At 49.8% G+C, this 26,538-nt stretch overlaps 12 protein-coding genes across 12 annotated transcripts; 7 read left to right on the top strand and 5 right to left on the bottom strand.

The window, feature by feature from the left end:
• Positions 1–401: 401 nt before the first annotated feature.
• Positions 402–1,181, top strand: Z519_01315 (dihydroneopterin aldolase; the record flags this gene model as incomplete). Its single annotated transcript, XM_016759072.1, has 1 exon — positions 402–1,181. One exon carries the CDS (start codon positions 402–404, stop codon positions 1,179–1,181), a length of 780 nt encoding a protein of 259 aa, XP_016624400.1.
• Positions 1,182–1,196: 15 nt separating this feature from the next.
• Positions 1,197–3,755, bottom strand: Z519_01316 (uncharacterized protein; the record flags this gene model as incomplete). The annotated part of the gene is made up of 2 exons (XM_016759073.1): positions 1,197–3,681; positions 3,742–3,755. 2 exons carry the CDS (start codon positions 3,753–3,755, stop codon positions 1,197–1,199), a joined length of 2,499 nt encoding a protein of 832 aa, XP_016624401.1.
• Positions 3,756–4,304: 549 nt separating this feature from the next.
• Positions 4,305–5,903, top strand: Z519_01317 (uncharacterized protein; the record flags this gene model as incomplete). The annotated part of the gene is made up of 1 exon (XM_016759074.1): positions 4,305–5,903. One exon carries the CDS (start codon positions 4,305–4,307, stop codon positions 5,901–5,903), a length of 1,599 nt encoding a protein of 532 aa, XP_016624402.1.
• An 867-nt stretch (positions 5,904–6,770) lies between these two features.
• Z519_01318 (uncharacterized protein) lies at positions 6,771–7,319 on the top strand (the record flags this gene model as incomplete). The annotated part of the gene is made up of 1 exon (XM_016759075.1): positions 6,771–7,319. The coding sequence occupies one exon, from the start codon at positions 6,771–6,773 to the stop codon at positions 7,317–7,319; it is 549 nt and encodes a 182-aa protein (XP_016624403.1).
• A 667-nt stretch (positions 7,320–7,986) lies between these two features.
• On the bottom strand, positions 7,987–9,480 carry Z519_01319 (trimethyllysine dioxygenase; the record flags this gene model as incomplete). Its single annotated transcript, XM_016759076.1, has 1 exon — positions 7,987–9,480. The coding sequence occupies one exon, from the start codon at positions 9,478–9,480 to the stop codon at positions 7,987–7,989; it is 1,494 nt and encodes a 497-aa protein (XP_016624404.1).
• A 4,290-nt stretch (positions 9,481–13,770) lies between these two features.
• Positions 13,771–14,145, bottom strand: Z519_01320 (uncharacterized protein; the record flags this gene model as incomplete). The annotated part of the gene is made up of 1 exon (XM_016759077.1): positions 13,771–14,145. The coding sequence occupies one exon, from the start codon at positions 14,143–14,145 to the stop codon at positions 13,771–13,773; it is 375 nt and encodes a 124-aa protein (XP_016624405.1).
• Positions 14,146–16,107: 1,962 nt separating this feature from the next.
• Positions 16,108–16,494, top strand: Z519_01321 (uncharacterized protein; the record flags this gene model as incomplete). Its single annotated transcript, XM_016759078.1, has 1 exon — positions 16,108–16,494. The coding sequence occupies one exon, from the start codon at positions 16,108–16,110 to the stop codon at positions 16,492–16,494; it is 387 nt and encodes a 128-aa protein (XP_016624406.1).
• A 288-nt stretch (positions 16,495–16,782) lies between these two features.
• Positions 16,783–17,052, top strand: Z519_01322 (uncharacterized protein; the record flags this gene model as incomplete). Its single annotated transcript, XM_016759079.1, has 1 exon — positions 16,783–17,052. The coding sequence occupies one exon, from the start codon at positions 16,783–16,785 to the stop codon at positions 17,050–17,052; it is 270 nt and encodes an 89-aa protein (XP_016624407.1).
• A 1,483-nt stretch (positions 17,053–18,535) lies between these two features.
• On the top strand, positions 18,536–18,751 carry Z519_01323 (uncharacterized protein; the record flags this gene model as incomplete). Its single annotated transcript, XM_016759080.1, has 1 exon — positions 18,536–18,751. The coding sequence occupies one exon, from the start codon at positions 18,536–18,538 to the stop codon at positions 18,749–18,751; it is 216 nt and encodes a 71-aa protein (XP_016624408.1).
• Positions 18,752–19,477: 726 nt separating this feature from the next.
• Z519_01324 (uncharacterized protein) lies at positions 19,478–21,079 on the bottom strand (the record flags this gene model as incomplete). The annotated part of the gene is made up of 5 exons (XM_016759081.1): positions 19,478–19,585; positions 19,637–20,026; positions 20,082–20,268; positions 20,326–20,636; positions 20,732–21,079. The coding sequence occupies 5 exons, from the start codon at positions 21,077–21,079 to the stop codon at positions 19,478–19,480; spliced, it is 1,344 nt and encodes a 447-aa protein (XP_016624409.1).
• Positions 21,080–23,383: 2,304 nt separating this feature from the next.
• On the bottom strand, positions 23,384–24,822 carry Z519_01325 (fumarylacetoacetase; the record flags this gene model as incomplete). The annotated part of the gene is made up of 4 exons (XM_016759082.1): positions 23,384–23,739; positions 23,790–23,865; positions 23,918–24,349; positions 24,406–24,822. The coding sequence occupies 4 exons, from the start codon at positions 24,820–24,822 to the stop codon at positions 23,384–23,386; spliced, it is 1,281 nt and encodes a 426-aa protein (XP_016624410.1).
• Positions 24,823–25,810: 988 nt separating this feature from the next.
• Z519_01326 (uncharacterized protein) lies at positions 25,811–26,373 on the top strand (the record flags this gene model as incomplete). Its single annotated transcript, XM_016759083.1, has 2 exons — positions 25,811–25,884; positions 25,944–26,373. The coding sequence occupies 2 exons, from the start codon at positions 25,811–25,813 to the stop codon at positions 26,371–26,373; spliced, it is 504 nt and encodes a 167-aa protein (XP_016624411.1).
• Between the last annotated feature and the right edge of the window lie 165 nt (positions 26,374–26,538).

Consider the following 26,538-nt stretch of genomic DNA (forward strand, 5'->3'; position numbering starts at 1 on the left):
GGCCCAAAGACCGCCTGTGGCTTTTCATCGCAAACAGCCCTGGCGGCTCTGGCAGCCCAGCAGCACCATTGATGCCACCCCCACCCATGCCACCCATGTCACCCATGTCACCCACATTCAAACCACACATCCGCCCCAGATATACGAGGTGCTTGTAGCTCTATGCTTGTCCAAAGTCTCTTCTTGATACGAGAATCATCTCGGGGGAAAAGCATCATTGTTCTTCCACCCCCGGGCCAGTCATACCACACATTATCTGGTGCGATCAAATTGTCCAAGTCTTCTAAAGCACACCATCAGCTCGCCACCGATATCAGTCACGCACATACAAGTATAAAATCCCGCTCGTCAGACCAGCCTAGACATCGTCGTCTTTCGTTTCCAACGTGGCAGTTTCCATCATGGACAAAGTCATTCTGAAGAATATGCGCTTCGACATCCCCGTCGGCCTCGACGCCTGGCGCCGATTCCGCAAACCCCAACCCGTCTCGATCACCATAGAGGCCCAACCGACTTCGACCCTCGAGCCGGCCGCGTCCAAGGACGACGTCAATCTCTCTCTGGACTATGGCAAGTTGTACAAAAAGATCTTAGCTGCCTTCAAGGACGCCGATCCCGAGGCCTTTCCCACCATCTATGCCTTAATCGCTCTGCTCTCGGACATGGTACCAAATTGTGGTCTGCTCGCTATCGACATTTCACTTCCCAAGGCTCTCCTGCAGGCAAGGGGCGGCGTGCTCTATCAATATCAGGTTGACAAGTCGGTCCTGGAAACCGACACATCTTCCCTAACTGTGACAGTCAAACAGATTGCCTGCATCTGCATCATCGGAGTCAATCCCCAAGAGCGCATCTACAAACAGACATTGTTGATCGACATCAGTGTACCCATCGCGGACCCTGCTTTGGGAGTTGGTGCTCTGGAAGAACACTACACCGCAGCTCTGCATGACATGGTTCAAACAGTTTGTGAACGAGTCGCTGGCTCCGCATACCACACGATCGAATCACTCGCAACTGCCGTGGCCCAGATTGTGACGGTAAACTATGGACACACCGTTGCCAAAGTTCGCATTGAAAAGCCCAACGCCATTACTCCCATTGAAGCCGCCGCAGTAGAAATCACCCGCAGCAAATCATTCTTCGAAACCAGGGACTTCTGGAAGGTCAAGCTCCCGTAATACAAGGGGATTTCTTCAGTCGGCAGTCAGGTCAACGATACTCACCCGAAGAGGGCGAGATGATGGCAAGGACGGATCAGTTTGAAAACTCGGGCCCGACTCACAGTCGACTTCTTTCCAGGTGCCTGGGAGGCTCGACCGGGGAATTGCATGGATGTGTGTGGTGGCAGAGGAAGTTGTCGACGGCCCTTGGAGGAGCTGGGGCGGGATTCCAACCGGATGTATATCTTCGGATGATGCAACTTCCACTGGTGGTGCTTTCTCCCGTACATATGGCTTAAAGAAGCTTGCGATACGTCGTTGAGGTTGGGTCGGGCTCTCGTTCGGTGATTCATTTTCGGCGAGGGTTCTGTACTTTTTCGCTCGTCTTTTTGGCGTGCGCCGTGTGACATTGCCGAGTTTATTCTCCAGATCCAAGGCTTCTTTTGCTTTCCGAAGGCCCACTGCCGAGTCGGGGTCTCTCTGCATTGGCGAAGAGGTGGAGTCTCCCTGTGTCGCTGAGGCTAAATCTTTCGGATTGGACCGTGTCGCGTTTTGCGAAATCGATCGGGACCTATTGTCATGGGGCTGGGCTGGCCTCTGCACAATCCCCCGTCCCGCTTTCGATGAGCTTGAAATCGAGGGCCTTGAATGTTTGTCGCCTCGGGTTTCATCGCCGAGGGTGAATGGGCCGTCGTCATTGTTGATACTGGTTCTGACAAGGTCGGATGGGTGACTGCTCTTGGTGGACTTGAAGAAGTCCAGCATTTTCGGAGAGTCCGGATGTTGTACTCGCTGGCTGCATTCGAGCTTGGTGGGAGTCTTGACCATCCGAGATGCACTCATATTTGCCCTTGGGTGAGGAGGCGATGTGATGGACATTGCGTTGTGTACCTTGGGCTCGGTGGATTTGTTTGCAGCGACAACATAGCTCAAAAGAGCTCCTTGCTGCATACCTCCAGCCGCTTTCGGCTTTTTTCTCTCATTTCGCTTTTGACACTTCCGTGTCGCGAATTTCTTGGGGTCGTTGTCAAGGTCGGACTGAATTTGTTTCCACCGCTCGACGTGCTCTCGAGCCCCGAGTTCGACAATCGTTTGTGCAATCCATATTTTCTCTGGCGCGTCGGGCAGCCAAGGAGGCGATTTGCGCTTCTTGCACGGGCTGAGAGGAGCATTCTCCTCGATCCCTCCATGTTCTGTTTCTCCCGCTCCTGCTTCATTCTCTTCCCCAGCAAGCAGTTGCAGATACTCTGGGCTGTCCTCTTCGGCATCGAGATCAAGCCCAACAACCTCGGCGGGGATGACCGTGATCCTGAGCTCTGGGATTCCACCACTCACGAAATGCTGCCTGCGTTCGGTGATTTGCTCAACAGATGTGATGTTTGATGGCGCAGTACCGCGTCGTAGCCGGTTTGCAAGTACGGCTGGCGCCATGACACGAACAAACTTCCAAGCACCCGGCTTATACAGCCATTCGAACATTTCAGCCACATATTCGCGTAGTGCTTGGATATCGACCTCAGCCTTCCAAGCGTTGACCCATTTGCTTTCCAAGCTCTTCAATTCCTCTGGCGGCGTCACCGCCGGGTTCATATAATATCCCAGTATTTTCCTATCGGGAAAGTTGTCCGGAATCCGAATCGATTTCCTCTTCATCTTGAAATACCCGCTCTCGTTGGCCTCCAGCTCGAACTGCAGTCGTTCCCTCCAATCCCTAATCCCATCTTCATCCCCGTTTCTGATCAGTTCCAAAAGGTCGTTCCCAAACCCTGCCCTCGCGATCTCGCATGCCAACGTACATCCAATGCCGGCGACGCCAGCTTCATCATAATCACCACCACTCAACAGCGCTACCAGGATCATTCCCTCGGGATCTAACCCGCTCATTTCATTTACCCGCGCCAAATCCAAAACGTTGACGTGCGTGGGAGTGCTGTTCCCTTTCCTCCCATTGGTCTCTTTCGACCAATCCCTCAATGTGAGGCCAGAGCCAAACATGATTGCGTCAACATCCTGCGTCATAACTGCATCCACAACGCCTTTCCGCTGAAGCATCGCACACTCCGCCTCGGCTTCCCCAGGCGCCACATGCGTTGGGAACCGAAACAGAGAAATCAAAACCTTCGACATCTCGCTTTCAGTGCATCCCCCGTGCCATCTCGACACGGTCCGCCCCCTTTTCGTGAGGGGTTTGTTCTTCCCATCATAGACAAACACGGGCTGGATAGGTAGCGCGAGCAACCTGAGGAGACGGTAAAAGAGTGTTCGAAGGGCCGGATTTTTCCCACCTTGTCCGCCGTGATGAGTCTGGAAGTTCCAGATTGCTGCGTCAACAGCGATTCGGAGCGGGCGGGAGTGTTTCTGCAGATGCTCAGTGGAGAGGCGGGAGAGAGCAATGCGTTCGCCTTTACCGATTTCCTTCAGAAGACTGACGTAGAAAAGAGTGGTCAGGATTTGTGAAGTATTTCGCTCGAGATAATGGTTTCTTTGTCTCTTGTTCTCTGGACTTCTCTTGAGGTCTCTGTTTAAAGACTCTAGGGCTTAAGGGCCATAGGATATGGGGAAGTCATCGTTAACTTACCCGGGAATTCCCATCTTCTTCGGCGGCTATTTCTTCATTTGGATGGTTCTGCGTAATCAGGACATGAAGCCAATATCTACCACCTCCTCTCTACTCGCTGAAGTGTTGCGGTATTGAAGCTGGTGAAGAGGTCTTCAGGGTCCTGAGGGTTGTTCCGATTAGAGTTATTTGTTGATATTGCTGCACCGGCAAAACATCGGATATAGTAAGAAAGAAATTACGAAGCGATGCCTGCAAGATGCGGCGGGCCTTGGGCAGGCTCCTTCGTTCCTGGAGAACACAGAGAGTTACCAGGTACTACTCGTATGCGGAAAGTAGTACTTCTACTCTATACGATGTGCTTGAAGTATTGAATGCTCAACGCACAGTCTTGACGCAGATGAGGTGATGACTAAGCCAAACCATCCTTCTGATTGGTCAAGCAGAACCGCGTCTATCGAGATTTCAACGACCAGGGCAACTTGGGGCAACTTCGTGAACCATTTTCTTCGCAACGCGCTCTGACTAAACAATCCAGCACTTGCAAGGGAGGTGGAGGCGACGACAAGCAAAAAGACCGGGCAATGGCATCCACCGTCGCCTCCGCCATCCGCCCAAGTCTCCGCGAAGCATCGTCACGCCAGCAATCCGGCAGTCCTCATACGCCCACCAGTCGTTTTCTCTCCTCCGCCCAGTCATCGCCGGGCTCGTACTCTTTTCGCGCCGAAGAAGATCCCATTATCATCGAGCTCGACCCTCGCGGCCTCAGCGCCGGCTTTCAGGGCGAAAGTGGCCCGCAGTGTTTCATCCCATTCACCTCTCAGAGTTCGCGACGAGTAGGGGATTATCGCTCGTTTCTGCCAGAGTTCAGAAGACGTAAGCAAGATGTGGCATCTAAGAGTAAGGAGTATGAATTGTGGAGAAACGATCTGAAAGATGTCGATTTGGGTTTGCTGGAGGATAAGTTGGAACGGGCGGTTCGGGAAGCGTACAACAAATATCTGTTAGTGGATGCAGGTACTGCGCGGCTGGTGTTGGTCTTGCCTTCATTAGTGCCCCATCCAGTGCTGTCAACAGTCTTGACGCTGCTGTTCGAGAGATGGAAGTACTCTACTATCACACTATTACCCGCACCGACCATGGCCATCGTTGGAGCGGGTTTGCGATCGGGTCTCGTGGTGGAGGTTGGTTGGGAGGAGACGGTGATTACGGCAATCTACGAGTATCGCGAAATAAATGTTCGCCGGAGTGTTCGTGCCTTGAAGGCTTTGACAATCAAGATTGGAGAACTGTTGGAGAGTGTCAAAAATGAACAGGACGAGTTGATTCGGGATTCACTTGTGCTAGATTTTGACTTTGTCGAAGAGTTTGTGGACCGCGCTGGTGCATGTCATGCGTTGCTTCCAGACACACAAGACGATCTCTCAGCGAGGACAAAAGTTTTGAATCTTGAAAACCAACAACATACTGTGGGAATTGGCCATGACGCAGCAAGCATGGTGATCGACTGGCCTACTGACACATGCTCTCGACCCATCGCTGTCTCCAGACAGGCACTGTGCCAGGCATCTCTCGACACATTAATAACGCCAAAGAACGAAGAACACAGGGACGATCATGAACAATCCATTAGTCAGCTGTTGTACACAACGCTTCTGACCGTATCGTCGGATGTCCGGAGTATCTGCATGTCAAGGATCATCTTCCTAGGCAGGGGTTCGGCTGTGGCAGGCTTGTCACAACAAGTGCTCGACACGACCAATTCCATCATCAGCGAGCACGGATGGACGCCGATCAGAGGGAAGCATATCAAGGCAAAGCGGAGTACCTTTGCAGAGCTTGTTCAAGCGAGAGCTGCTGCCCCTGATGCTCGGCACGATGTCAACCCTCCCGGAGCCGATGACTTTGTTGAAGCACGGCTCTTCAAACAAAAATCGAAGGATGCATACCAGCCTGTTGCTGCCGTCTTGCGACAGGTCGAGTCTCTCGGACCTTGGGCCGGTGCGAGTCTTGTTGCCAGTTTGAAGGCGAAATCCTTTGTCGAGATCGAGAGGGAGAGATTCCTCTCTCATGGACTGGCTGGAGCGCATCGTGATCTGGATCCTGGTGCTCTTCATCAACAACGCACCACAGCAACGAAAGGCAGTGAGAGAACGAGCTGGACATTGGCAGGATGGGGCTGAACTAAGCATTTCGAGGGTAATTGACTGTTCGTCGAGTCGTCACCGTCATCTTTCCTGGTATGGACGTCGCTCGGCACTGTGGATATATGATGTCCGTCGTTTCACTATTTCATCGGCGGGTTGATGGATCTTTTCTGCCTGAAGCCCACGGCAATAGTGAAACGAATAGACAAAACATTGTTCACTTGCCCCGTATTGTCTCCTCCCTTCTCTCTGTATCTCGGGATATCAGCAAACAACGCTGGCATCGCCTTCTCTCTGATACCTTGTCTCTGTCTTTCTTCATTCCCATCGACACTGTCACCGCCCACGCACTACCATGCTTACCACTTACCAAACCTTTTCCAGTCGTTGTTGGACAATCCAGATCCTCTTCCCCTCCAATCGCGGCAAGATCTGTAACAAGATGCCTAGGTCGATGTTATTGCCAGTTGTCCGATGTAAGTGAAGTAATCGTTGGTGTCCCCGGCGAAAACAGGCTGCCTTGCGAGGTCTCTCCAGCCTCTGATGGAACCGATACGTCCACCTGGACAACGACTCTCCTCTTGGCGAGAAGGGCGTTGTCCCCTACACGTGGTGTGAAGTACCAGAGCGTCCAATGATTGAGCAATATGCCACCGACGCCGCCAACGTTGGTGTTGGTGACGTCCCCCAGAGTCCCAAATGTCTTGCTGGGTTTGGCAGACTCAGCGAGGACGTCACCACCAAACTTCACAATTGATTTATTGAGACGGTCGCTGATTTGTACCCGTTCTCCAGGTCAACTCGGCTAGAATGTCTTTCACTAACGCATCAAGCGAAGAAAATTTATAAACAAGAACAACAAAAATAACCCCAACGAAGCCCGCTCATAGTAAGACATCAAACATGTCTTCTACTGAGAATATTCTAGGCAGTGGCGAGCCAGAACACAGCAGCTCCAGCAACAGCCTGGGCAGCCTCAAGTCTGTCTTCTCTTCCTTGAAACGGGCCGCGACAAACGACAGCAAGAAGAGCGACGCATCTACGGAATCAAAGTACGATCTGCTCAGTGCCCAGCCCGACTCTCTGCCGGACAATCGCACCGATATCGAAGGTCTCCTCAACCGCCAGCTCAGTACGCTTGACCACCTCCGACGCACCGTCGTCGCGCGCAACCAGGAGATCAAAGACTACTGCTCCCGCGCCGCCTACTACTACAACATGCGACCAAAGGTTCCTGCCTCCTTCCTGCGCCAGCTCGACATCGAAATTAAGGTCCTCCGTCAACAGCGCAACGGGTTCCAGGCTCTGGTGGAGGCGCGTCACAATGAGATCGTGCGTATGGCGGAGCATCGAAAGAAGTTGGACGCGGAACAAGGGTTGGATTGCACCGTTTACGACATGTACCTCAATTTCCGCCGCCTCTCTGAATGGGAGCAGTTGTTCTCGATCTAGCGGTGGAGGGAACCGTGAAAATAATCACAAGTCAAAAAATCGAATCAGCGATGGCTGAGAGAGATCTTCAATTCACAGAAGACATAGACATGGGCATCAGCGGTCAGCATTCTTTCACAGCAGCGAGCGGAGTCAGGATGATATAAGTGTGCTGTGAGTGAAAGAGGGCTGAATCAAATGTCACAGACACCCATGACACGAGGCGTGGTAAATATGCAATGTCATTGGCATGGTCTTTTCAGACGGATATGCCATCGCCGAATCCGACATGGAACGAAAACCAAACGAAACGGGAAGAAACAAGCGTGCAATTATTACTCATGGCTGCCGGGCTTGAATTGGGATGTCGAGATTCAAACCAGGGAGTTAGCATGCATGCAGCATGGATTTGAAGGAAACCCAAGTGATTGATCGAGATTTTTCATTCTTGACGTTTCCCACATGGACCCCATATGTCTTTAGGAATGTCTTTACCCGCGTGCGATGAGAATATCGATCATGCCACCGTGCCACTCACTCGCTATATGCGATCATCACGACGGACGCAGGAGTGACTATTTACTAATTTATTGAATCGTGGTGTTTCTCCTTCGACGCCCAAGCCCCTTCACCCCCAAAGCACATCGCATGGACGCCCTAGGTACAACCCTACCTAGGTGCGTAGCAGTCACACGTCGCCGACACCGAGACCTCTGCACCTGGCGCGAAAATCATCCATGCCGACATACGCTCCGCACACCCTCCTTCTACCCTCGAAGCTCAGCCGGCCGTGCAGAGTGCGCCAGTTATCGAAGATGACGGGTTCGCCGGGCGCCAGGGCCGTGGTGATCAGGAATTGCGGAGAGTCGAGGATGTGGCTCCACTCGCGCGCCGCGGCGTACCAGGACTTCAGGGCTGTGTGGTTCGGGAATGAGGCAGTTGTGGGAGGGACGCGGTCCAGGTTGTTCCATCGGATTTGGACCAGGGAGGTTGGCGTCATAGGCGCAGAGGATGATGGTGTGGAAGAGTGCACGAGCACGGGATATCCCTGGGGCGAGGCGGCGGTGTTGTAGAATTCGCCTGCGGACGAGCCTAGAGCGGCGGACGTGATCGGGTACGTGCTGAGGGCGCGGTAGTGCTGTGGAAAGTTTTTGTAGAGGTGCGCGGCGGCCGCGAAGCCATCCACGAAGGTCGATTCGCCGCCTTTCTCTGCAGGTGTCAGGCAGTGGAAGAGCTGGAGCCCGGCGGGGTCGGTGAAGTATGTCGTGTCGGTGTGCGGGGGTAGATAGTCGTCCGTGTACGCAGTGTCGATGGGGTTGGGTTCCGAGGTGAAGTCCCAGAAGCCACCGTAGTGGGTTGGCCGGATGTGCGAGATACGTTCAACGAGAGACTGTGTCGCGCTTGGAGTGGGCGGCGTCGAAGGAATGAAGCACAGGCCATAGGTGTGGATTGATTCGAGGAATTGTGCAAGCCCCAGGTTGGAAGAGGTGTCCACGATTGCCGAGTAGGGTACTCGAGGGAGTGGCGGGGATGAAGGAGAGACGTGCGTCCATTTTCTTTTGGCCACTGTTGATGCAGCCTTGTTGGTGGCTTGTATGAAAGGCGGATGAGTCTGGAGCCATTCCCATCCATATAGACTTCTGTGTCTCCCTTTCCCGCCGGTGGCAGCTACAGTGTCTGCATTTCCAGATCCTGTTGCTGCTGTCGTCATCGTCGCCGCCGCCGTAACTGGCCAAATCACTTCCAATCCCTCCGGTGTGGACTGCACACTCGAGACTTTGATCTCTGGGTCAATGGCAAAAGTGTCGAGTTGCCGCTGATGGGTGCTTGGATGCTGACATTCCGGGCAGGGACAGTGGTCTCTTAGCCAGAATGACGGATAACGCAGGGCTGTACCCGTGCCGAAGTCAACGATGAGTTCCTGGTTCGTCATGTCATTGACGAGAACGCGTGGGAGAGCGGCGCTGCCTGATATTGGTGGGGATGTGCTTTGGTGGCGGCGCTGGAACGAGGCTGTGAGTAGTTGACATGGTAGCCTTGCGGTCTTCACGAAAGGGTAGTCTGTCGCTCTTGAGCATGTTTCGGTCGTGGTCAGATGTCTCAAGCCTTGTTTGGCGCGTTGGTTCCACTGGAATTGGCTCTTGTAGGCCTTGCGGAGAGTCGGGCAAACACGGGGCTTCATCTTATATAGCTATGGGGATCTCTTCGATGTTGTGGTCTAGAATGATAGCCTTGGTTGCCAGGTCAGCAACGAGGAAGACCCTTCAGCTTCTGGATCTATTTTGAGATAGACAGTACAGTGCATTAACCAGTCTTGGGCGAGGAGAAGGAATTTCCTTGATTGATGTTGCTCCACGGCCAAGAGAAGGTAATTCGACACCGCGCTCACCCCCGTTTGGGAGTAAGTTGGTGCCGCCCTGTGCTAACCCCAGCGCTCGCACAAGCCGGGTGAGCGGTCGCCCATGTGTCACCCGCAGTGGGGGCCAAAGCGCCTGGCTCCTTGCCGCGGGCTGTGCGGCAGCGTTTGTGATTGGCCTTGTAGATATTCCATCATGAGAGCCATGATGGCATTGAACTTCTCCGATGAAAATGTGAACTTCTCAAAAGCAGCACTGCTCAGTCTACGCATTGGAGCAAGCCTGGCTCGGCTGCTCAACTCACTCCGTCTCGAAACCGGCCCACCCCAAAAACATAACAGTAGGTGTACTTGTATAACAAATAGCACATTTTTCTGATCTGAATCTAAATTTTTTTTTAGTAAATTGAGTTTACTCTACAAGCATTAGCGAGCTGGTCGATATGGACGAATGTTACGGACCTCAACTTACCGTGGCTGCACCAAGGCGGTTCACATTTCCATTGGTTTCAGAATGATCGAACAGCATACGATGTAATTTACAAAGCAAAAGCTGCAACGAATGAACCATTATAGCCATACAGCCACACTTGGAGCGTATGCGTTGCCGCTGGTGACTATATTCGAAGTATTTTGCCAAAGCAGTGCGCAGAGAACATCACCATCCAGTTGCATTATTTTCAGACCAGGATTCGTACTGGGGGAGGGAATATTCTTCCACAGTGGGTATAACATATATGAGGGCAGCCTCAATGTCAGCTCGCCCTATGCGTCGTGCATCCAGCAGCCCTCTTGGGACTTCTCTCTAGTTCATGGTTTCTGCCCCTTTGGCCGTTGAAGGGCAACACCAGTACTTGTTTTCTTCGTCCTGAATCATATCGTTACTATGTCGCCTGAATCACTTCCAAGACTACGCAAGACTAACCTTGAGAGAGTGAGTGGCACTTAGATCTCTCTAAGAAGTTCTCCGAGAGCTTCTTGCATGAGGCTTTTTATATCGCTTCCAGAATAGCCATTTCAGCATACTCGTGCTCACTAAAACACCCAGCTCCATTTCGATCCATTTTGCCCTTGCAGTCGTCTCAGGTATCGGAATACAGGTCTCTTTCTGAAATCTGCGGAGAAAAGCTGGATCAAGATGCCACGGTAAGTTTGTGGCGCCTATGAATAGCACTTCGGTACTGTCCTCTTTAGCTCCGTCCATCTGTGTGAGCATTTCCGAATTCATGTCAGAATTACACCCCTTGTGGAAACTGTCTCCCTTTCCACAAACCGCATCAATCTCATCAAAAAGAACAATAGCCAGCTTAGCTTTGCGGGCTTGCTGGAAAATAAGTCAGATCGGTCTGGTGTGTTTCCGACTCACATATTCACCGTATTGCTCGCGTTGAAAAATGAAAATTTGGTTTTGAGATATGATTCACGGACTCGAGCTAGGTGAGTTTTTCGAGTCCCAGGAGGTCCATCGAGAAGGACAAACAAACATGGCTTTCGTTTGCCAGTGAAGATTTGAGGCTGCCTGCGAGGTATTTCAACTGCAATTTGTAGTGCTTGCTTCACGTTCCCCAGGCCAGCCACGTCATCCCAACTGAGATTGTGGTTGAACTATCTCACTTGCGTCTTGTACAGACGTCAATAGATCCTTGTCGAAAGCTTCCCGACTATATCGATGACCCTCTGATCGGTTGTCTTCTTCTATGTCTTTAAAGTCAGAGTTAGTATGATGGTTTGCTCCGTTGGTTATGGTCGTTATATACTTGGTGGTTGACAATGGTTCTAAAAAAAGCTTACCTTGGTTGGGGCTTCTTTCAAGATATCATCCAATGTATCCTTCACACAATTATTAAAAAGCTTTCAGAACGTATCTTTAAACCATTGGTGTGTCAAATAGTGGTTTAGTGCTGCGACGAACCCTGGGTTAGTGTCACGAGCCCACCGTTGTCCCCAAGTACCCTACGCCCTCCACCCGAATCGGGTGGACGGTACAGAAAGAAAAGGATAAGGCAAAGGATGGTTGAAGCACAAGCTAAGGAGAGCTAAAGCATAAGGCTATCAGTTGACAAGGCTATTAGTTAACGCCGCCTTACCATTTTCACGTGACAGAAAGAGGGGAAGCTATAAGAGTTTCCTCTCACCCGAATCGGGTGAGAGAGAACTCTTCCTTTTTCTTAAGCGTTGAGTCGTTGTCAATAGGACTACGTGATATAGAACAAGGCATTCAGTTCCTCTAATTCTCTGTACCTACTGCGTTGCGTAGGTCCCTGATAGTTGGTAGTGAAAATGTCGGCAAGTTGTTTGGCAGTCATTTCAGTTCCGTCTTCGAGGGATTCTCTACAGATTTGCTACTCAACATGAGAAAAGAAAAGTGAACAAGTACGCGTATTGTGGTGTGTAGCTCTTGTTTTCTGCATTCAACGCACTAGGTGCTTTATTGTTCGGTAGAAAGTCTCAGAGTGGGAAAAAAAGGAAATGCAGAGTATGAGCCAGAGACACAGAATCCAGAGCTCCCCCGCAAAACTTGTTTACTTTATGAAGCACGTAGCACGGGTTTCAAGCCGGCCTGCGAGAAATGCGAGCTTTTCAAATTACTGAGATTCGGGGCTCTATTCTTGTCTGCATGCACCTATACCAGTTATACCAGTCAAAATCGCCACATGTTCATGCAAGTTTAGCCACAAGCTTCAACCTAGATTATCCTCAAGGCTTCAGCCTGACTGAATACACTCTGGAAATATGTCTCTTGCTTGTGGGCATGCTGCGTAGTTTGTACGTGACGGGGCTCAGAGGGTCGCAGTCCTCATTCCAACCAGACTTTTGCTTGTTGGGCATCAAATGAATATTACCTCCAACTTCATTCCTTGCCAGAAATAGTCTAGAACTCATCGAAAGGAGAGAGAGAGAGAAAAAAAAACCCCCTTGCGATCAGCAAGCGAGGGAATAAGGCTGAGGAACTGGGCCCCACGGCCTTTGCTTCGCTTATCTCGTATTTTGAGGGGCCGCTCCAGCTGTTGTGCTGGATAGCTTCCGGGAAAGCAATGTAAGCATCAAGTCAAGAGAGCTTCATCCAGGAATCGCATTTCCGTCTTCGATTATGCGTACTTAGGAATATGTTGGAAAGCAGAAAATCCATATAAAGATGGGTGTTAATGCCCGGGACAGTTTTCGATAAATGTGGTCTCCTCACATTGCCCTGCCTCATCTGCCTAAGGGATTGCTGTCGTTCTCAACTTCTTTGTGCATTTTGTACAGGGCTTCATTGCTTCGTCTGCGCTGGCGTAATCGGCTTCGGAGGTAGAACCTAGTCGAAGGTCCCCAACGGCTTTGTCAGGAATACATCGTCAGGTCCATAGCCTCCTCTGGGTGCCTCATTGGTGAACAATTTTCTTCTGATTGAAGACCTACGGAAATCCTGGGTCGAATTCATATGCCGTTTTAACATCATTCATCTTCTCTGCCGATAAGACTACAGAGAGTCCATCGATGCTACCCGAAATGTGGTTCACTATTCTTTCACCTATAATGGGAAACACACAGGGCGTCTTCTACATCACATAGGCCAGCGCAACATAGAGCAGCGGGACACCTTACTTATTTATAAGCTTCTCCAGCGCCTAGAGACCTTCTTATTATGCTCGCTGAGTGAAATAAGATTTCTATCTGAATTATACTTCTCTCTGGCCTTGAATTCTTCGGCGGTCTAAAATCTCCCTTGATCTAGGACTCCATAGGGGTATAATCTTATACTCTTATCTCTACACATAGGAATGATGTTCCTCTTAAAATTTCTCATTAAAGCATTCTATATTGTAACAGAGCACTTCAGGGTTCGGCGTGCAGGTGCAACAACGCACAGAGGCCTATCCAGCAGGTCGGGAATCGAGAACGCGTTTCTAGTTGGCACTAACAAGATAAAACTACCAACGCCACCCAGAGGGGCAGCTGCTAGGGCTACGAACATCTAGCACAGCCGGAGCATCGAGGAATGGGACAGGACTGATAAAAACACCCAGGAACTAGGTAGACGGCGCCAAAAAACCATCGAATTCATGATGCTCTCTTCAAAACTGTCAAGAATGGCCCTCTGCCAGCACTGTAAACTGTCCTGCTCCCAGCGATCTAATTAGGTTTGACATGTGACCTGACAGACCTCTGCCTTGCCAGTCCACCACCAGCCCAGCACAGCCACGTCGCCTTGTTACAATAGCCTGTGAAGAATTCGGTGGCCAGGACGATCTCGTCGCAGTTCTTGCGGGAAGCCATCCATTTACCAACCCATTTCTCTAACTGGCCGAATTGATATGCGTTGACCGTGTCAATGAAGCCGCTTCCTTGAGAATAGAAATGATCCATAATGACGAAGGCAGTGTCTTTGGTGACTTCGCCGTATCGCTCTGGCTGCTTCTCGCCAAAGGCCATAGCGCCCAAGCAGAGAGGAGAGACTTGCACTGAGGCAGTAGGAGCCAATTGGCGGTGGCGCCGGAGGAGAGACATGATTAATCGAAGGTATGAATTGGGATGGCAGACGGTGCGGATGTCTGCGAAGATTGAGGAAACCGATGTCAACAGTCACATCAACAATCGCAAGCCTGCTGCTCAGCATATATATATATATACCCGTTCAGCTTACCTTAACCGATAATATGCTTATGGGATCAGTTCAAAACAGGTTCCACCACGGCTATTGGGTGATGCCAGGGGGATGAATTCGGCCGAGCATTTTGGCGAATGTGGAAGCCTCGGAGTTCCACGGATTTGTTGTTTACGATCACGATCTGGGTCGGATTTATGCTAACCTCCATACAGCTGATGGATATAGGAGAGTGTGAGGCTCGTAATTAAGACAGATTTCTCTCACAGTGGGTGCTAATGAGCAGAGAAAAAGATGCTGGGGTGAGTCGGCAATTGAAATGGAGGAAGGACGACGCGAAACCTTGTGACCGGCGCCACGGCTGCGACCTCCTAACAAACCGACCAAAGCCTTAAAGCACCTTGTACATATTCGCTGACACCCGCCGGCTCAGTATCATGACTGCGAAGACTACCTCGTAAGCACGAGGCAGATGAGAGTATCTGTGGGGGAAGAACTGATGAGAGGAAATTGGTTGGAGTGAACCCTAACACTAGCGTCGTGTTCGGATCAACCTCCTCGAAGATTTAGCCGAACATTTTCCGGCCACCTGCCGAGCTGCTTCCCCAAATCTCAAGTTTCTTGATTAAGACTTTGACAACTCAGGACCAGACAAACTGAACGATATCCATCCCAAAGTCTTTAATAATGTCAGATGACGAAACGTCAACCCCTTAATCTTCCAGAGATCGTCGGCGGAGCCGGTCACCACGACGAGATCGCCATGAAGATTGAGCGCGGCGCAAAGACAATGGCTTCAAGTGAAATGAGAAGCGGTGAGACGAAGATGACTCGTCGAGAAGAGAATGAGACCGGATTCAGGACTCCAGCGAGGCTATAGAGACCACTGCCGTCCTCGTTTAAGATCTAGTTCTCTTCCACGAAGATGGTCACCCAGAAGAGATGACAGGAACTGAGACCAGGACCACAGTCAAGATAGAGATGATCGTAACACGGGCGAGAGAAGAAGAAAGAGCGTGGGAAGAAGGCAGAGAAGAAGCCTGTGCCAGCAGTGCCCCCACATCCCATGATCACCGTGTATGTCAACGATAGGCTAGGCACGAAGCAGGCGATTCAATATTATGCTACAGATCCCATCAGCGAGTATAATACCTGCTTGTTAACACAACATCGAATACTAACAAAGTGGCAGAGAATTTCAAAGTAATTATCGCCTCGATGATCGGTCGAAAGCCTCACGAAATACTTCTCAAGCGACAAGGCGAAAGAGCTTTCAAGGCTCGCCTTGCTCGCCCTGATGCCCGCGGATTTCGCCGAAAGAGGCATCTAGGAGGGTAAAGAGAAGGCATTAAATCGACACCGATCGCACCTCGACACTCACCCGACCTGCGCCGCTTTAAAACCACGACTACCTCCCCTTTACCCTCATTATCGCCAAGACTACTGGGAGCCTTCTGTTGCCTGATGCAAACTCAGCACTTCTCGTTCCCATCCTTGAACTCTCCACTGCAATCTTACGAGGACTTACTTAGCTCCAGCGGCAAGAGAGTTTCACCTCAAGCAGCTACCAGCTGCCCGTAAGGCTTCATAGCCCGGGCATACCGAAACAAGACTTTAGCCGCCGATGCCAAATGAGTGAGTACTTGAAGCATTGTGGCCTCCCAGCCGGCCGCTGAAGGCTGTAAGAATCCCATTTTTCGTGGCTTAAAGCCTCCGAATACCGTCTATAGCAATTGAGGTCATCTGCTTTTTCCGATAGCCTTCTATGTACATCTTATTCTTGAGCAGCACTTCCCACAGTGGCCTCATCTCTTCCAGAACCTCAGCCACAGCCATGGAAGTTTCTATCTCCTCACCAGGAAGCCATGGTCGAAGCACGCAAGACCTGTCAACTAGCTCAGTTACAACAGTTGTTTGAGAAGCACCATGTCAAGCCAGGTCACGAAATTATCTGGTATAGGGATTCCAAAGGAGATGGTGCTCCTACGACAGCTATGCTCTTTGAAGCAGCCATTTCTCATGGGCAACAATCCACCGTCCGACACCTGCGCTGGATATATCCTGACTTCGACTTCAGAGAACTCTGCACGGTCAGAACGCTTGCTAAGACGGGAGATCTTGATATGCTCAAGCTGATCTATTCCTACTCCCATAACGTTGTCAGGTTTGAGTTTGACGATCACATGACGTCCATGCTAAGCTTGACTATTGAAGAGGGTCCTCAGAATGCGTCTTCATGCTCTTCCTTCTAGATCACGGAGCGATGAGTTTGGACAACAGGAGCTACACTTACCATCTTGGATGCGAATTGTTGCCGCTCATTACCAACGACCAACCGATAAAGGTCATCAAAAGGATGGTTCCCCTGACCGCCTATCTATCGTTTCCCAAAATGACAGCAATCAATCGCAATCGTGCCGACGCACTCGAGGTATTCCTGAACGAAGCGCAGAAGAGGATGCGGGGAACTCAGTCCGGTGAAGATTCGGAGTCGACGCTGCGGTCTGTAAAGAGCACAGGAGACAAGGACTTAATTCGCCATGGTAGAACGTCACATTCACAAGGTTGAGCAGCGAGCGGCAAAAGACGCTCAAAAGAATTCGAGGTCTACCAAGAAGTGGTGGCAATTCGGTATGGGAGAGAAGCCGACTGAGAAAACAGCGCTCACAGATTCCTGCGGCCCGAAACGGTCAGAAGGCTCAAGTTGGTGGCCGTCGCTCTCAAAAACTGGACATGACCCCAAGTCTCCAAAGATGATTCAGCAGAAGAAGGAGGTCCACGATTCGAGCTCGGACGAAGAGACCGTATGAGCCTTAACGCTGTTAAACGCAGCCGAGACCATTTCCGTTTCGCCCTGAAGAAGGCCAAAGCCGCCGAATGCAACATGAAGCTGCAGGTCAATTTATGACAAAGAGAAGGTGGCCGTTAGTCGAGAATACATGACTTGACGGAGGTCGTCAGTGTCGTAGCGTGTATTTTAAATAATTCGTGAATAGCGTAGCCATCATTTGCCGAGTGATCCCATTTTCCAAACAGCGCTTTCTGATCTCCGGTGTCGACCTCCAAATCCAGCGGCGCGTTGTGACTGACCCCATGGTCTTGCAGAGTGAGTTGATCCCATGGGTTTTAAAGGTACTTACAAAGTTGTTGCCGGGCAGGGAAATCCGCATTTGCTTTAGGTAATCCTGCCGTTTTGGGTATGGTCGCAAGCTGGTCGCGTCACTGCTTTTGACGGCGAGGACGGCTACGAACACGTCTCCCACCCATCCCTCTCAACCTCTCTTCCAGCTCATTTTTGCCCTTCTCGTCCTGACGCAGCCTGTGATGCTTCACTTATACACTGCCTAAATTCTCTGTATAAGTAATTAGATGGCAACTCCGCTGCTGTGCGAAAAAGTTGTGGTTCGTTCCAAAGAGGGATTCAATCCGAAAGCCTTGGACCGTGAGAAGCTTTCAGGTCACAGCTGGAATCTAGTCACCTGCACTCCTTAGGACATCCTGGGGTCGAGGGGATATCTTTGGAGTACCAAAGGTCAGTGGAGTCACGGGCTTTTATCTTGAATTTCTCAAGCGAACTTCGGATCGACGGGTTCAATGCATTTAGATAGTCAACACTCACACAACTAGAGGCACTTTCATGTTGTACTTTCGTGAATTTGCCACCGCATGTTAGCAGACTGTGGTGCCCTCGGAGTGTGCATGCCGAACAGCGCGCCACAGCTCCGACCGTCGACACTAGATCTCATAGATTAGGAGCAAATCGAGGTAGGGTTGCTTCGTTCAGACGAGACCAGTCATTGCATTCCTCTTCCCGCTAATTTTTTGCCGGATGTGCTGAGTTTCGGGCAAGAAACACCGAGGCTGAGTAGTGTAGCTATGGTGTGGCCGGCAGGAGATGATTATGAGCCTCCACCTGAGTAACACAAGGCTCACAGTACCAGCCCCCTCGCCTCCGTCCCTTTTTTTTGTGTGGTTGGAGACCGCACAAAACGGGGGCATAGGAGGCATTGACAGATAAGACACATGGTTTCCTTCGCATAGGGCCTCTTTTTCAGCTTAGTTGCATTAACTGCCGAGTAACCAGGGGATTTGTATGCCGGTCTACTGAGACCCTTGCGACCAATTTTCCGCTTCCGTCGGAGCACCAGCGTTGGTGTGAGGGCAGTGCTGTGATGCATGTATATATAAATGGAACACAAAGATCTGTCGTGCAGAGAAGGCACTGAGATCATACCGAGCATCTTTGATGGACCAATCTTGAGATATATCTTTGCTGATAAGAGTTCTTTGAAAATGGCAGAATTGAGCGCCTTCACCCGCGGCTGGTTACACAACCAGGTTGGCATTCGTGTCTCGGGCCTGGAAAAGTCGCTATTCTTTTACGAGACAGTGCTTGGCATGCAAGTCCTTACTCGGATATCTTCGGACACATTGAGCCTCGTCCTCTTGGGCTATCCTGAGGGTGGTGGTCCGGAAAAAGTGCTGAGTCGCGAGGGCCTCCTGCCCTAGACCGAGCGAAGCAGTTACGCTCAAACAAGATATAAAAAAAAGACCAGGGTTTGCCGCCAGGGTTAGGATATCAAGTTAATCTAGTAGGGACACGGCAATTCACGTTATTGGGAGACACCACTCTTCGCCAGAACCGGGATATTCTTGACACGTGCCCGATGTTCGGAAATCGGCTCCCCAGACTGATCTCCCCACACTCCGTTGTGCCACCTGGGACAAGAATCTAGATCCGGAATTTGAAAACTGACAACGCTTTTGCTTCTCTGCCATTTGCAGCCGACGCCGAGGCCATTTTGCGACAGAAAGACTCAACTATTCAATATAATACCTGCACCAATGTGGATTTCGGTAGGGTCTCTATGATAATAGGCTAATCTGCTGAGCTGTTACAAGACCATTAAGTTATGCATTGTCCGCAACGGTGCTTTGCTGAACGATGAATGAAGGTTTCTGAGTCAGGCTAAAATCGAAATAAACTGAGAAAGTCTGAATTTGTGATCCAATTCTCCTATCGACTACAAAATACTTACTAATTGAGACTCGAAAACCTCAACAGAACGTTGCTGGCGTGCTTCGGTTTAGACAAATAAGTCCCCTCTTAACCACCTCCTGTTCACCTCTTAGATAAGTTGGCGTTTTGCAGCATGTCAACTGCAATCATTAAAACACCCCAAAGACCTCGTCTCCACAACCTCAATCTGTTTGTTTCCAGCTTTGTTCTGTGCTTCAAATTAGAAATTTGGAAGTCCACTGTCGTAGCATTGCTCCGTAGATGTACATCGGGATGGTAGTGAGAAACAGGATAGCTTGAATGAGAACCTGAATCCCTGATGCCTGAAGTCGTCATAAGCATCATCGCAGCAAAGAGGAGAGCATGTAACTCACTTTTAAATAACCGTCCCTCTCTAACCATGGGAAGACTGCGAAGCTGAGCGCAAATCCAAATGTATTCTTTGCCGCCGTAACCATGGTCATAGTCTCGCCAGAAAGAGGTCTGTAACAGTCGACCACGTAGGTCATGCCCACGGAAGGTACCACGCAGACGACAGCGTACCCTATCGCGCTTCCGACAATGGGAATCATATAGTTCAGATGATTTTCAAGACCACCCCCGTACATTAGTAGGCCAATTGGAAACACGACAGATGGTGGAATCATAGCCCACAAGCGGTATTCGGGAACAAAGTAACCACCGCGGCGTTTGGTAATGTATCGTGTTAGCCAGTCGAGGAATGGTCCACCTGCAGCGCATCCTAAGAAGGATGCTACTAGATACTGTTACATAGTCAGTGAAGAGACCGCTGTACAAGGGAGAAAGGAGATATCTAACCGCACAGCTAATATTTCCCACTCCTCGCGGCGAGAAGTTATAGATAGCCGGAAAAATTACACCGTTGGCAGTGGTCTGGATGATCTGCCATCCCAAGGAGACACCATAGGTAATAATACAAAACCAAACCGCAGGCAGGCGAAGTGTAAGCCAAGGTCTCCACCAAAGCCACCAGATAGAAAACTCTCTGCGTTAAGTCAGTAACTCCTGCTAGAGCCAAGTAGTTAGTGGTGGGAATACGGACCTATCATACCAAGTGGTGACGCTAAGGGATCTAATCCAGCTGAACTTAACTCTCTTGCGGAGATCAACAAGCTCAGGCAACGGCATTCCTTCTCCTGACTCATTCTCCGGGGGACGTTTGAAGTTGGTCTCCGGTGCAAAAAGAACAATAACCAGAAACACGAACCCCGTCAAGATGGTATCGTGCCACAAGACCCAGTGCCAATTCGGCGTTGAGCTTGCAATGAGGCCAGACCAGATGCCGCCCAGAGAGACCCCAACAGTAAATATGAGAAGATAAAAGCTCATAAACAAACCTCTCTCGTGGACGAACTATAGAACTGTCAGAAACTGTGTCGGGATGACCAAAGTCCTTAGTGCATATCCGAACAGCCCGTCACAGGATCCAGAGAACTATAACAACTTACGTAGAGATCAGCCACCACTGCTGGTCCAAGTGCCTCGCTGGCGCTGGCTCCAAAGCCTTGCATAATTCTTGCCCCAAGGAACGAGCCATAGGTTTTCGCAACTGCAGCCCAGATACTGCAAACAAAGTAGGTCAAGGCGCAGGCAATGAGGACAGGCCGTTTCCCCATTCTTTCAGATAATGGAACCCAGAAGAGATTTCCAAGACCCAAAAAGAGTAGATTGAGCGTTATAAGGTACCCTGCCTGATCCACGCTGATGTTGAAATCGGTGATTATGGAAACAAGAATTGGTGACAGAGAGACGGTAACATAGTTGGACAGGAAGACGAAGAAGCACACCGCGCCCATTGCCGAGTGTTTACGCCAAAGAGGCCATAACTGCCACAGTAGTCAGAACAGAAGGCACCACGGAAGCGCGACGGTTTATGACAAACTAAAGGGTCCCTCGGATCATCGGTGGGCCGCGGAAGAAAAAGCCTCTCGATCACTGTTCCGTCCCCGTCCTCTGGGTTGATAGTAAGCAAGTAAAGTATGAGATATAGTGAATTGTGCTTGCCTTTGAACATGTGTCCTTGCTTGGTGACTGCTCCGCCATCAGCGAGACCATGATGTTGGGAGAGACCATGGCGATGATGCTCTCTCTGTTCAGATTTCTCTTCTGCCGCAGAGCCCTCATAGTGAGAAGTACTTCCAGTCTTCGACTCGATATCCATTTTCTGGCAGATGCAGGTAGATGACTTCTCCAGTGGTCTTGCGTAGTGAATAACGTGCGAATGCCTCAAGTCTATACTTTGAGATCCCCGTGGATACCCCAGGATTTTCACTCGGCAAATCGAAGGCGTGGATGCTGACCCCTGAATCTCATCTGGAAAATTCGAGGCCGTGGGACTCGATTGCCCTGGCGTTGTCAAATGCCGTCAGTGTGTACTCGGTACAATTTACTGACCGATGGTGGTCTGGACCACGAGTTTACATAGTCCGCTCGACGTGGTGGGCCCAGGCGGATTTTGAAAATAGTCTCGTATCCCGAACTGCGAGAATATACCGCCTCGACCGGACAATTCTGATTGCCACGTATTGGCGAGCTGACGTAAAAGCATTCCAGGGATAATAACATTTTCGGTTGCGAGAGGCGGTATGCAGGTGTTGATGCCGGGGCAATAACTGCGAGAACTACTACATTTCGGAATTGGAAAGAAGGAATGCAGATGGCGAAAGGCTCTTCCTGTAAGGAATGTTAATCATCAGAGCTTCTTTTTGAACCACCCAAGTTTTCTGCGTCGTTGAGAAGAGATGCCAATTCATCGTCTAACCATGGAATGTACATGATTTTCCACTATATCGATGCCCGTAAAGATGTGCCCCCTTTCGCGCCTTGCCCACATTTGAACACAGACCTGACCTTGTGTGGAGAATTGTCCTATTAGAGCGATCGGAGCCTCGCACCATTACCTGCCTAATAGGGTTAGGCATCTTTGTCAGCCTTGTCTGTTCAACATCTCAAATTGTGATGTGTCAGGGATGTGTACAGTTATCGGCAGGGTGACACGACCTATAACCTTCGCCAAAGAATGCGTCTTAAACCAGTGTGATCGAAATGGGACACTGGGATTGCCCCATGAAAAAAACAACAACCCGATGGTGGTCGAGCAACACGGTTATCTTTTTTTGAACTTTGCACTGTCCGTTGAAAATCTGGTAGGTGACGAGGTATTTTTCATTCATGATACCTACGGGCAGCTTGAGAGGAATACAACTGAATTTCTTCGATTCTTGGCTGCTGTCAGTTGTGTTATCAACTGAAAACACGGTACTTTCAGTTTAGGAAACATGTGTAGCCAAACAGAGACACCGTATCTACGTTTTCCTCTAACTGATCGAAAACTGATAACTGCTTGTCTGCATCCCCTGCTGTCCTAAAACAGCCGCAATGAGACATTCTATTGTAACAAGGCAAGGTGGCTGTGCAGTGCTGGGGTGGTGGTGAACTGGCAGGGCAGAGGTCTGTCAGGTCACATATCAAACCTAATTAAAGAGCTGGGAGCAGGACAGTTTATAGTGCTGGCAGGCGGTCATTCCTTACAGTATGACAGAGTATTCTATGTTTTTGACGTCGTCTACCTATTCCTGGGGCTTTCATCGGCGTTTTCCTACTTCTCAATGCCGTCGCCGGCTAGGCGCTCGCTGCCCTAGCCGCTACCTCTCTGGGGGGGTGGTGTTGGTGGTGGTGTTGTCTTGTCAGTATCAACCAGAAACGCGCTCTCGATTCCCGACCTGCCGGACAGGCCTCCGTGCGTTGTTGCACGTGCACCCCGAACCACGAAGTACTCTGTTACAATGGTAGATGAGCAACCTTATTGCTTTTCTCATGGAAACTCATTATCAAGTACGAATGATGTCGTGCTGGTCTAAACCTGATCTGGAGTGTAAGCATCCGTTCAGTACGGAAAGGGAAGACGTCGAAAGAAGTAGAAACAACTCTGATAGCCCATTTCCCCATAGCCAAACCCCGAAAACTCTACTGAGGATGTTTAGCCATGTCAACGATGCAAGATCCCTCCTTTAGTGCTCGTTAATAACACTTCAGCATACTGGAAATCGAGGAAAGTGAGGATATTTCTGGTAAGTATTTGACTCCGCTCCATAAATAGGTCAGATAGCTGGAAGCACTTTACCCTGGCAAGTGCCAAAGCCTACGTTGCCAAGTCCGTCATTCGATTTCGCATGAGCGGTGAATATGATGGTGTCGTTGTCCTCGCAGAATGTCCGCTGCACGCTACCTTTTGACGAATCCTCCGCGAACATCTCGAAAGGCTCCTTTCCTCCGCGTGTCTGTTCTAGGAGGCAACCAGCTTCCCCTCGAGTTGGTCCAGACAATGTACCAGTTGCAATAAGATCTCCTGTCTGTAAAGGGCATCCACCACTGGTATGGTGAGCAATCATTTGCGCGAAAGAGAATATAACATTGCTTGTACTGCAGTCGGTCACGCGATATTTCTCGAAATTCACTATATATACGTTAGCCGCAGTACAATACGTAACGTAATGAAATTCTTACATTCTAAGGTCGCTCGAATAGGAATGTCGTACGCTGACTTTTCTCGTTTCTCGGTCAGGTATTTAGGCAATTTACGCTGGTAAGTTAGTTTTAATCTCAGCAAGATAAAACTGAAGTTCTGAACTTACCGGTGTCTCCTTTGGTGCAACTCGGAAGGGCTCAAGCGACTCAAGTGGAACAACCCATGGAGATATTGTTGTGCAAAAGCTCTTTCCATTGAACGGGCCCATCAGAGTCGCTTCATACATCTGGATATCACGCGCTGACCAATCATTAAGCAGCACAAACCCAAAGATATGGTCTTCGGCATGATCGACGTCTATCGGACACCCAAATTCGTTCCCTCGACCAATGAAAGCAGCGAATTCGACTTCGATATCTAGCTTTAGGCAAGGACCGGATATCACCTCTCCATCGACTGGGAATTGCCCACTAGGTCTATGAAAAGGTGTTCCAGAGACGACGACAGAAGATGCTCGGCCATTGTATGCGATGGGCAAATTGTAAAAGCAGGGACAGATCTGCTCAATGGTCTGACCAGGCCTGACTAACCCTGCACACTATATCCAATTCATCAGTCATATTTATACTGGCCGAAGATAAGGGTAGCATTTACCGTTTTAGCGTGATGCAGTCCGACAAAAAAGTCTGTGTAGTCGCCAATCTTCATTGGTAGATGCATATTGACGCCACTCTGTGGGAAAAAAGCCTTGTTATGGAGTGGTTTATTATCTTTGAGAACGTGTCCCAGTTGAGTGTCTTTTTCTAGAAGCTTCTGTAGTCTTTGTCGTACTTTTTGGTGGACTGTCTTCTCTAGGGCAGCGTATGCGTTCAAGGTGGTATTTTTTAATGTCTCAAGGTCGAATTCAAGATCGTCGAATACGCCTCCTTCCGCAAGGACTTTGAGGTCGAACACCCAGTCACCGATGGCAACTCCAATTCGCGCATCTGTGCCTTTGGTACTGAAAACACCATAGGGTAAATTCTGCAACGAAAAGTCTGAAGAGTCTTTCACTTCTATCCACGAGCACATTTTGTCTTGGTCTTCCTCTCGTTGTTGACACTGCGTTCTTGGATGAAAAAGTAACTAATAAAGGAAGCCAGGGCTTTTATACAAATAATCCCAGTAGCCCTGAGTCATCGCCATAGAACGAGATCACAGGCAGGAAGTTGAGATGGGCACTTGGACACTTGAATGGAACCGGCTGTGGAGGTCTTGATTTCCCGGCCGACACGGACAATAGTTGGGAGGATTCACCCACAGTGAAGGGTTGGGGCCACATGCCTCGGTCAATGCTTCCATAAGTTCTATACTTCGCTCGGTGATCCTTGCCCGTTGTTATTGAAAAAGGTCGGATTATCCGTCGGAGTAATGGGAAAAGTCTGATTAGCTGTCTGAGCCAATTCAAATGCTAGGTTCTGGAGTTCGCCAGCACTAGGTGTTAGAGGAGTTCGAGACAGCCTCGCTGACCAGCATCCTGGGGTTTCACTGACCATTCCAGACCGGTTTTCCTGAATTATCCTCTCGATATTAGAGCCCGCATATTCTAACTGTTTCAAGCACCCATATTTTCCTAGCTTGCCTCGGGTTTTCAGAACGATAAATGGCCTCGTTGTCCTTCCACCCTTATTGATACTTTCAACAGCTATCACGAGCCCACCGTTGTCCCCAAGTACTCTACGCCCTCCACCCGAATCGGGTGGACGGTATAGAAAGAAAAGGAAAGGATAAGGCAAAGGACGGTTGAGGCACAAGGCTATCGGTTAACGCTGCCTTACCCTTTTCACGTGACAGAAAGAGGGGAAGCTATAAGAGTCTCCTCTCACCTGAATCGGCTGAGAGAGAACTCTTCCTTTTTCTCAAGCGTTGAGTCGTTGTCAATAGGACTACGTGAATAGAATAAGGCATTCAGCTACTCTAATTTCTTTGTACCTACTGCGTTGCGTAGGTCCCTGATAACAGCACTCTAATACGTCGTATCCAGTTCAGTCAATTGTCACAATGGGTTCTAATTCTAACTATGGCGATGGCAAATCTCTATTTCCGGATCCTGTATTGCACATCACGTCCCATAATGCTGCCGGCCAAGCAGTTGTTTGAAGCTCGACAACCGAGGTGGCACTGCCATATGAAGGATTAAACATCAGCCACAGTTTGCTTTATACGACGTCTGAGTTTCCATCCGACCTCAACGATGACAAGGACATCAAGTTACATGAAGAAATGAAAGCGTCGGGCAAATTAAACATCGTTCAACCCCACGGAACTGTCATCCGTATCGTCAACTTCGGACCTCACAACACGGCGCTTATGCATCGTACGCAGAGCCTGGATTATGGCGTTGTGCTGGAGGGTAGCATCATTATGGAGTTAGATGATGGCAGTAGGACGCTCATGAAGAAGGGTGACGTCGCTGTTAAACGAGGAACAATGCATGCTTGGAAGAATTCCAGTAAGACCGAATGGGCTCGAATGTTGTTCGTCCTGCAGGACTGCCAGCCTCTTTTGGTGGGTGGTCAGAGATTCAAGGAAGATCTTGGTCATGGCTACAGCGTGTTTCCGGAGAGTGGGAATGACATATAATTGTGTATATTGAAGTTGACACACTTTACATATGCTCAGGTATTGTACTGTTACAAAGTCCCTAGTCAAAGGACGAAATTGCCAGACAGCCTCTTCGCAATAACATGACATTAACGATCACAAGATATGTTCTCACAAACTGGAAAAAAGAAAATCAAAAAGAGA

The sequence above is a fragment of the Cladophialophora bantiana genome (genome assembly GCF_000835475.1).
Source record: "Cladophialophora bantiana CBS 173.52 unplaced genomic scaffold supercont1.2, whole genome shotgun sequence".
In the NCBI taxonomy this organism is placed as follows: Eukaryota; Fungi; Ascomycota; class Eurotiomycetes; order Chaetothyriales; family Herpotrichiellaceae; genus Cladophialophora; species Cladophialophora bantiana.